The sequence below is a fragment of the Trachurus trachurus genome (assembly GCF_905171665.1).
Source record: "Trachurus trachurus genome assembly, chromosome: 21".
Lineage (NCBI taxonomy): Eukaryota > Metazoa > Chordata > Actinopteri > Carangiformes > Carangidae > Trachurus > Trachurus trachurus.
This window is the reverse complement of record NC_139899.1, coordinates 2,069,146-2,080,246: the sequence shown is the minus strand read 5'-3', so window position 1 is coordinate 2,080,246 and position 11,101 is coordinate 2,069,146. Positions and strand designations below refer to the sequence as shown.

General features: G+C 41.8%; 1 protein-coding gene across 1 annotated transcript in view; it reads left to right on the top strand.

Moving 5' to 3' along the window:
* Window positions 1–2,053: 2,053 nt before the first annotated feature.
* Window positions 2,054–11,101, top strand: part of LOC311004966 (nck-associated protein 5-like) — a 65,593-nt gene continuing 56,545 nt past the window's right edge. The window contains exon 1 of the mRNA XM_083997211.1: window positions 2,054–2,172. Within this exon, the coding sequence (XP_083853337.1) occupies window positions 2,144–2,172 (29 nt within the window). The 5' untranslated portion in view covers window positions 2,054–2,143. The remainder of the gene's footprint in view (window positions 2,173–11,101) is intronic.

Here is an 11,101-nt window from a genome sequence, read left to right as displayed (position 1 = left end):
CTGTTTATCCAGTCATACAAGATACAATATAAACCACTTGTCTTACGTAATAGCTAGTGTTTTTTTTGTTGTTGTTTTTTTAAGTATATTTTTTTGGCTTTTCATGCTTTTCTTAGATAGAACAGTTGAGAGAGACAGGAAATGGGGAGGCAGAGAGAGGAGTGATGACATGCAGGAAAGGGCTGCCCAATGTGGGATTCGAACCGGGCCACCTGCAGTGAGGACTGTAGCCTCTATACATGGGGCTCAAAATCAACTTGAGTCAAAGTGAATGTTTTTGTCACATGTAAAGGGATGACCTTGATCTCTCTAGTTCTCTAGATATAGTTTTCACATGGCCCAGAACAAACAAATGGACATCTACCTATATAAAGTCTTCCATGATTAAAACCTATAAATGTTAATGTAGTAATGAACCAAACCAATTGGTCTGCATTGAAACAGATTTTGCTGTAAACAAGATCCAAAAACAGGATCAGTGAGTGCAGTGTTCCTGTCTGATTGAAGCAAAACAGACAAAAATTTGCAAAATCTAGAGTTAGTCACAGGATTTAATGTAATTCAACAGCTTTTGTTCCTGCTCTGCTGCACTACAGGGTGGAACAGAAATGATTGAGTGTGAGTCACAGCGGAAAAAGAAAAAAAAAACAGATGGAAAGAAAAAGGATCCATTATCAGTTTGATTGACACCTGGGCTGGCCACTTAATATTTCTCCACAGACTGGCATTAAAGAAGAAATGAGCTTCTCTTTATGAAAATTCACATTAATTAAAGTCAGGATTTAATTTAACAAGCTCAGAATCACTCCTAGAAAAGGTTTGTCAGACCGCTGGACAAACAACATCAACAATCACATGTTCTGTGTTGTGTTGTTACTGACAACAAAACAACATCAACAGTTCTCAGAAACATTGAAAATCTTCTGAACATGCAGCACAGAGTTTTTCAGTTGGGCAGCATCTGGACAGGTGAACGCCCACAGGACGATCCATCAGGTACCACGGTTACCATCATATTAAACTTTTACCCCTGGACATTTTTGTCCACCTCTCACACTTTCCCAACTCCCCACGGTCAAATGAAAGGTCACTGGGGCCTGATTTTTGGCAAGGAGGTGTATCTTTGGGTAAACTCTGGATGTCTCAAATTTCAGAATGAAAGTCCATTTTTTGGACCTGTAATGCATTTTTACAACACCCATGACCCTTCAAGTGGACAAAAATGTCCACCTCTGCCTATGGGTTTCCTTTTATTTTAAAGTAAACATTTTGACTAACATATATCACCATGAAACTTCCCAAATGTATTACTCACTTTAAGACAAATATTTTTTGTATTACAAGTTTTGTCAAATTTTATGTTTAAATATGTAAATGAGGCAATATCTGATGAAATATGCGATAATATCCAGAACCGAAATCTGCACAATGGATAAAGCCCCTTTCAAAATTCTTGTTTTATTTTGTTGACATATTATAGTCAGAAGTTTTCACCGAGGGGATTTGGGATATCTCTTTTTATCACTAAAATACTGCACCAGCCCCACAGAAATGTTGTGTTTTTGCAGCAAAAACAACTGGCCAGGAAGGGGTTAAAAATTTTGAAACCCATGTTAAAAGCGATTTTCTGATGTCTAAATTTTGTCCAGGGGTCATGGATGTGGTACAAATTGAAGGATCATCCGAGGGTTAACTGCACCTGCACCGTTTTCTACCAGAACTGAGTGGGGGCATCCTTCACTCTTTTTTTTTTAGATGTACAGGTATTTGGTTCCACCATGACAGTTTACCTCAAGGCCCTGTTTAAATGTCATGAGGAGGAGTGTGTCCAATTCCCAACCTGTCAGCTGAGAGGAGAACACGCATGTCGACGTTAATTCAAAGCTACAGTGTGTGAGGTGGAGGGAAGATAACACAAAAAAAAAGTGCTTTTACAGACAACAACAGATGCAACGTGTATGTTTGAAATCTTCGGTGGGAATTATGATACGCAAGATTAACAACAAACTAACTGTGTTTACTCCTCTCCCCTGCAGCTACGCCACAGAGAGCCATCCATAGGAATAATCCCCAGCTGGAGAACAAACAACATCTGGGCGTGGAGAGAAGGGAGAGGGTGAAGTCTCAGCAGGGCGGGCGGCAGATGGTGACACTGCAGCAGCACTTCTCCAGGTAGCACCTACAGCGCAGCAGGCTGCACACATACACTTACAGACTTCACTGCAGGTGTCGGGAGGAGCATGAGTGTGTATGTGGGGAAAAAAAAAAAAAAAAAAAGATGTCATGAGTCTTTTGTGGCTCCAGAGGGAGCTGAGCTGAATCTGGTTCAAATTCAGGCAGAGGTGAGGACTTCAGATTTCAAAATGACTGATACTCACGTTTGAGGAAAGCAAGCTACATAAGCTACAAGCATGACACACCTGACTGGACTGATGCATCATGGGACGTTGCATTACGAAAAAGTGTAGACTGAATCAGACAGTTAGAGAGGATGATGAGTAAAAAAGTCTCTTGGGTTTTGTTATCAGAGAAATGAAAAGTATATGCTCGGAGCCAGATATTATAGAGATGAAAGTTACAGATTAAGCTTCCAGTTCTCTCTGGTGACTAAAACACTGGCTCATATACGTGTATATACGTGTATATGTGATAAGGCAATACCAGCTGGTATATCTGTGAGATATCTGATCTGCTTTAGAGGCCAAAAGTTAGAAAGAGGATCATAGTGAAGTGAATTAATAATCTTTCTTGCAACAATGAAAAAAATACTACAAATGCTCTCTATATCTCTCTGTGCTGCTGTCATGGCTGTGGAAAACAGTACATTAGCTGATGTGCAGCATACTTATAAAAACAGTAAATGTTTCAGAAACCAACAAAAAGAATTAGTGTATTACATTATACATACACATTATACTGTACAATACATTAGATTCTTTACATTTTGTAACTGACGACGACACCAGATACTGATGGATTTTATCTTTTGTGTGAAGTCTGATGGTTTTAGCAGCTAACTATTTGCCTCGCTGTTGATGCAACACAAACTGTGTGTGACCTTAAACACATTCTCACTTCCAAGTTGTCCTACACTGATACTGATATAAGTCAGGAGTCCATTAGTGTCACTTTGGAATACGCAGGTTATAGCACAGATGACGTGCAGTATTTATAAATGGCAGCACAGTTGGCAGGATGTGGTTTAGGATTGATGGTCACTGTACAGAGTGAACGCCACACCAGAGACATGAGTTCACTTCCACAGCACTTTCTCTTGTTAGGTTTAGACACCAAATGCAGCATGGTTAAAGTCAGGGAGAGATGGTGTTGTTTTAATTATACATAATTATAATTAGCAGCCTTTGTTCAGAGTCACTGTGAACTTTTCTCTGTATCAAGCCACAGTCAAATACCTGACATACATAATATGTTCAGTATCAACATGAATTCTACTATTTATTTGGATCAACACATCAGGGTAAAATATGTAACATTTGGAACATATAATGTTTGGTCACTTCCCAAAATAATCACATTTTAGGGAATGTAATTCATATTTTCCTCATAAAGCCCATTATTTCACCCATCCATTGTTAATCAGTGTTAGTTTTTATGGCCCCTCCCTCATGCATCCTTACCTCTCCTATAGACCTCTATGATAGTTATTATGACTAATGTACGAGCTGACTTCAATATTAAAGGGATAGTTCAACATTTTGGCAAATTGGCCCATTGCCATAATCCCTATAGTTTTAGGAGTAGGTTCGTTACCTTTAATTGTCGGTGCAAGCTATTTTTAGAACGGCGGAGCAGAGCCATGAGCTGCTCAGAGCTACGCTGCGGAGGCTCATGGGATTTCTTGGTTTCCCTCATCAAACTCATCAAATACACAATCCAACAACTCCACAACGCTCTGGTGGACAAGTTGTGACCTGCACATTCACCACGCTATGAGATAATAACAGAACGTTACAAAACGGAGTTGTTTTAGAGGTAAATTCATGAAAAACCGCTGATGTGCGTTGCCTTCAGGGACCTTCAGCAAGCAGTCTCTGCATTTACCTCTAAAACAACTTGTGGACCACTCATAACTTGTCCACGAGAGCGTTTTGGAGTTGTTGGATTGTGTGTTTGATGAGTTTGATGAGGGAAACCAAGAAACCCCATTAGCCTCCGTAGCGTAGCTCTGAGCAGCTCGCCGCTCGGCTCGGCCGTTCTAAAAATAGCTTGAACCGACAATTAAAGGTATCAAACCTACTGATATGGGTTATGGCAATGGGCCAATTTGCCAAAATGTTGAACTATCCCTTTAAGGTGCATGGGGAAAAAAACATACTCAAAACTATAACTTGCCAAGTGACATGAAGTTTTTTGTGTGGTTCAGTGTTTCAGAAAGTTTCCCCTCTATCACAGAACCTTGTATCTTCAACAGCAGATTGAATTCCAGTGGTCAAGGCTCAATGACAAAAACCATCCCACAATACAACAAACATAATGCATAGTATACAGTACATCCATCAACGGCCAAACACCAAATGTGATGCACCGCTGGGTGTCTTCAACAGTTTCATTAACTTGAGAGCCCACTATATGTACAGGGGGGGGGGAATCTAATCAGTTTTATTGGACACTTAAACTTGATATGAAGTGTCAACCCTGTGCAGCGAGAGACGACCACTGTGTCCCCACTTATCGATCTCCCCTCCCAGCGTGTGATAAAGGGAAATAATAACCCAGCTTTATGTCCAGCCAACTGTTTGGCTGCTGACGGCCCCTCGTGATCCAGGTTTGATCCCATCTGCATGTACTCAGCGAGGTGTGAGATTAGGCCCCGATGATTTGTAACTGTAAGTTCATTCACCTCTGCCATGGGGAGGATATTTGAACGGCTGCCCAGTGTTTAAGGAAATGAGACATTTGTTTGTTTGTCTTAGCTTTGCTTGTTCATATCAGGGGATGTGTCAGTCAGAGAAAACAAGGTTAGTTATTAAAAAAACGACGTATACCCATAATTTGAAAATTTGAAATCGCGTATTCTTCTTCTATATTTATATTTCCATTGACTCCAGGTCCATGCAGACAGTGCCTCACGAAGAAGCCTTATAAAGCGAACTCTGACTCTGAGCGTTCTGATGAAATACGAATCCACTGGCCATAAACCTTTAAACCCTGCTCCCTGAGGACCTTAAATTGGTGCTGGGGAGATTCAAGAATCAAGAATCTTTTCTGTTTCATCTTTTATTTACAGAACAAGCTGCTTGAGATATTTAGCACATGAAAAAGTTTCAATTTCATACAAAAAGGGGCAAATACTGATTTTTAGTCTCACAACAATTTCTGTGCAATTAGTTTGTGCACCATTTGAAAGTGTAAAAATAACTTATTTTATTTATTTTTCTCACACAAAATAATCATAACAGAATAATAATGAGAAACACACTTCTGTGGTCTTGTTGTGTTATTCTTTGTGCAGATTGGATTATTCATCAGTGATTAACTAATTGACGACTGTCTCCAAATGAAGTAACAAGACCGGGACAAAACCCAGTTTATGGCTGGACCACATCATAGTTTACTTAGATTCTAATTTGTAAAATTTGTAGCCGGTTTATTATAATAGTCATAGTAGTATCAGCAGTAGTAAAGGGAGCCAGCTGCATATGTTCATTCTATATTTGGGGAAACACAGCAGTCATTTTCTGTGACCAAACTACTGCGTGCCATCATGTGCCTCAGCTACGTCCATTGTGAACACCGTAGTAAACAACTGGTCTTTGCAGTGGTTTTTAAGGATTCTTTATCCAAATACACATAAATCATGGATGAAATCCCATGAGAACAGAGAGACAGTGAAATGCTTCCCCATAACACTTGTGTGTGGTTCTGTTGTCACTGAGCTGGAGAATAAGGTCACATCACTATGTAAGGGAATAACTAGGCCGTTCATTCAGACATTGTGGTGCATGATGAAGTGGAGGTCTTGCTTTGAAAAGTGGCGCCTGTGGCAAAATGTCACAGAGCATCTTCAGAAACCCCCAGGTAAGACGGAGGGGGTCATATCCATTTAAAACAACTTTCTATGCATGGTCACTGAAGCAGTGTTATGTACGTATAGTAAACACATGCATGGGTGCACATGTGTGAGATGTGTAAAGCATGTTCATGTGCCGTACTGTTTCTGTTGTGTAAATAATGCAGGTGTTACATATTTCAAGATTCCTGAATAACATGAATGGACATTAATTAGCTAAATGTACATATTTAATACTATATTGAAGAAGACTTTATACAATCCTCTTTTTGAGCCCGTCTACTATTAATCAGTATGAAGAATGCAGATATGATTGGATTCACATCTCAGGCCTAGAGCTACTTGCTGTTTGTAAGTGGCTTTTCCTATTTGACACTGAAAATCAAGAGGGTCAACCTCAAACATTTCAGCAATTTTCCAACCAAGAGGGTCAAGATCAACCTTTAGAATAGACAGACTGGCAGCAGAGTGATAGAGAGAGACACAGATGGATAACAGTTAGAGAGGTCAGCTCTGGTTTTGAAACGGCTGCTAGGTTGATTCTGCAGAGATGCTGCAAAGGAAGTTGCATTGACAGTTAATTAGTAATAAAGGCCAACAATGACACTAAGGGCCCTAGTTTGCTGGCGCAGCGCAGGTGGCGCAAGGTAGCGCAGCCGGTCTAATGCAAGTTTCGACCAGCGCAGCCGAGCGCAAAGTCAGATTGGAAGATTGGCAGATCGCGCTGCGCTGAGATAGGCGTGGCGGCGCAGCAGGGGGAGGCGTCACAGATTCTGCTTGGTGCAGTGGAAGTTTCGTCCGAAAATGTCCCGCCGAGGTTGCGCTGAAAGCTCGCCACCTCCAACCAGGTCTAGTCTCAGCGCAGCGCGGAGCGCAGCAGGTGCAGTGGAAGTTTGGCTGACTGACCTGCAGTGCACACACGTCACCAAGACCTCACAGGCAGATCTCCACAGTTCCAGACACATTTCAATGCAATAAATATCCACAATAACCACTATTTAATGCAACTAACGGAATCAACACGTGAATTTATATCTATATAGATTGTCCCGTCACATCTTACGTCAGATCAAAGCAGAGATCAAAGGCTGTCGGCGCGTAATGGAAACTCCACCTGAATTAACACAGCAGGGACGAACTGGCACTGAAAAGCAGCTGTGGATGTCCCAAAAGCAGGACTGAGGGTGGATGACTGCATGTCACTGCCGTGTTGAGATACCACTCTGCCCTTGTGATGATCGCTGTATTTATTTATTTACTTATTAATTCATAAGCACGTGCGACCGCATCACGCGGCCGTAATGAAAAACAAAACACAAATCATCATCTCTCTTAGTCCAGCACAACAGCCTCGGTATCAGATAGTCAGTATATAGCCTACTACAGTACTCAGCATCTCTATCACAGAAAAAAAAAAGAGAAAAAAAGAGACGGACAGAGAGAGAGAGAGAGAGAGAGAGAGGAGGACAGAGAGAGAGAGAGAGGGAGAGAGAGAGAGCGCGTCCTTGCTGATTTCATCCACATGGTGTGTGTTTATGTTGTGATTAGTGTAGCCTACACCTCTGATCTTATACACAGGGTTTGAATAAATGTGAGTTTCTTTAGTAGTTTATTAGTTGTTGTTTCTTAGATTGCGTAGGGGTTCTCAGTGTATCAGATCAATCCTGGTTAAGTATATTAGTAAACTCATTATTGGTCACTCTGAGCTCGGACCTCCGGGGAAACAGCTGTTTCCTTCGGGGAGAGGTTCGGCCTCTGGCGTCGCTGTCTCCTCCGTCCATGTCAAAGTATAAAATGACAAACTTGCAGCGCGCATCGCCCTCCGCGCAGTTAAAGGTGAGGAGAGGAGCTCCTTTGATTGGTGAAGATCTGACTCGGCTGTGTCAAACCCACTCCACGCCTTTCTCTCCTCCTTCTGTCTCCCTCCCGCCCTCTCTCCTCCCTCTTCGCCGTTTGCGCCGGTGGGAGGGACGAGGGGAGGGGTTGCGCCGGTCTAAGTCTGACTGCGCGGCCCACCAGACTTGCGAAATGGACCTGGGCCACACCCCGTTGACGTGGCGAAGCTGCGCTGATCACAGACTTCACCTGGTCGACGAAACTAGGGCCCTAAATCTGAACTGATCTTGAGATTGACTGAGTTTGTCATTTACTTGACAGGTAATAATTAGAGTCCATCTGTATCCAGCTTGTGGGGTGGCAAGCAGCTAGTTTAGCAGCACATACAGGCTGAACTGTCAGCTCCTTGGTGCTCGTGCCCGGTCAAGCTTTATTTTACCTGAACCAGATTGAAAAGAGCCATTACGAAGTTTACAAAAAGCTTCTCATACTACTCTCCTCCATACATTGCTGGCATGCCTCTAACCCAAACAGTTTCAAGCAGTCATTGTGGTTGCTGTGTCTGATGACTTAACTTTGATAAATCATTTAAAGCCATATTTCTGTTTCATCTTTTGATATTTCTAACTTTTGCAGAACTTTTGCTCTCCTTTGTGTTAGAATTGAAAACCATATGTGGCAGACAGCAGCACCGCATGCTGTTTTAAATCCAAGTGAAAGTTTGCAAAGGTAATCACAACACAATTTACACAACCCTATTACTTTGTGACATCAGTAATTGGACATATTTTGCAAAGTGAAATGCAATTAGGTAAAACTAGATCATGGAGATAATGTACTGTAGGTGGTTAATGTCCTCAGTCCAAAACTGCTTTTTCTGCGAAACAAGACACTTCTAACACCTCTTGAGAAATTTGTTTGTATGAGATAATAGGCAATAATGATATGTGTAATTTAGGGGCATGGTTACATTCAGGATTTTCATGATGTAGGCTGTATTTTATGTTTGTGCTTTACCTCATACGAGTGATGTGAATGAGTGTGTTGTGTCCACTGAAGCGAAATTCCATCAATTTTACACGTAAATGTCAGATTTGTGTTTAGCTTGTGACAGCTGTCTTACAGGGGAACTATGCAAGTCTGGTCACTTTTCCCGCTGTTTTACTAACCCTCCTCCTGGCCATGTGCATTTGTTTTTAATGAAGCCGGCGAGAAACCAATCCATGGAGTGGTGGATAACGTTATTTATCATGTAGCCTACGCGTTACGATGCGTATATTTGTGTCATAAACAAGAGATTACTGGTTACAGGGTGCATTTGTGTTGTGGTGATGCAGAGACGAGAGCTGGAACACCGGGGCGGTGGCTCTGATCTTGCAAGGTTGTTTTTTGGCCAAGAGACGCTAGGTGGAAGACAGATTCCATTCTCCCTGTAACACGTTACAAGTCATTTAGTTAACCATCAGAAGCTGTTTAATTAAGGTACAAATGTAGCATAGTTAAGGTGAAAATCCTGCATAATTTCTGAAAATCCTGCCAATTAACTCCTCTTTAATTGGCCTCTGTGAGTTACCTGCCTTGAATTGAACTGTTGCTCACAAAAGAGAATAGGACCTTATTAGGGCCTAACAAAGGGTTAAATAAAATCTCAAACCTTGTTTTCAAAATTAGGAATGCGAAAATCAGCAACAATGAAATTCTTCAATGGCAGGCTTCATTTCAGGTTTTGCAAACAGCTGCTGCTGCTGAAGGGCTGAGTGAGAGCAAATCCATCTTCAGTATCTGAAAAGACTGACCCAACATTTCCCTTCAACTCATTACAATGCAAGCTTTCGCAAAATCCTATAGTAGCTGTGTGAGCAAATGCAAAAATTCATTGGGCAGCATTTCTGAGTCGAGCTTCAAAACAGAGGGACAATCAGACCACAGACTTCTCCTGCCAGACTGCAGTCATGAGACTGGGATGCCATGGAGAGTACGAGGCCTTGTTAGGGTAGAGCCGGACAGGGTGGGAGTTTGTTTCCCCCTCTCTGAGAGCACTCAGCTGCACATTATTCCCCTCATGGTCCACAGAGAGACCAGGAGACCCACTTTCCCTTCAGTGCCCAATCACAAACACACACAACGATGACTAACTCTGAACCAAGGACACCGAGAACCTGTGTGGTTCACCTCATTTCAAATGAGCAACATCGGTAGGAAAGCAGCATGGGGTGAGTGATGACTAAGTGCGATAAAAGTAGAACCGATGAATGAAATATTGCTGAGAATAACATGAATTTTGATGGGAATCAGTTGGATCTGTGTGACTACATGAGCAGGAAGCTTGGTTAAACAAAACTTTGTAGAGTAACGTCCAGATTGTGGTGGGAAAATGATCCATGTTGCAGAAAGAGAATTACATAATGTTACTTTTTGTAATTATTTATACAGGTACCAAAGGAAGATGTGAGTTTTTACTGATGGAAAATGTCATAGCTTTGACCTTAGGCTGCAATTTGAGTGACTGTTGGTGGTCAAAGTAGGGTGGGTGAGGTGTTAGTGTTTATTTCAGATCAGATTGTGAGTTTGGTTGAGTCAAAAAGTCGACTTGGTTCAGGGGTTGGCCTAACAGTATGTTACTGTACATGTAACAGTCAGTGCTGTGTGGAACAGTATGTGAATTTTATAAATGTAAAAGAAATACCAACCTACACTATACTTATGTAAATTGTCTCAATGTGTTGGATCATCAGTGTATTTTGGAAAATAACTGAAATCACAACATAAGTTTCAATGCAGCCATTTACAGGTTTTGCCTCTGTTTCCATCGTCAGCATTAACAGCTACTCACCAGTCAAGAAGAGAAGTAAATTTTTCTTTAGCATGCACCTTTAACAGCAGCTACTTGTGTTCAAAGCTGCAGATACATGCACATGTTTTTCATTCGCATGGAAGATTTTAGTTACTTGCGATGGTCTGATGTTTACATGCACCGATGCATTTGACTGGAAGTTGTGGAACATGCGCAAAAGTTATGAATCATGTGTAGCCGATGTCGATCTGGCCCTCTGCGTTGTGTTTCTCACGGCCTGCCCTAGGTGGGGTTCGATCCCACGACCTCCCGCACCGGAGGCGACAATGCTAACCTCTTCGCCAAGAGGTTGACAACCGCTTGGCAAGTTGGTTAGCACGTTTTTTATGGGTGGAGTGAGTGCACATCCGTTACACATGCATAGAGACACATATTTACGG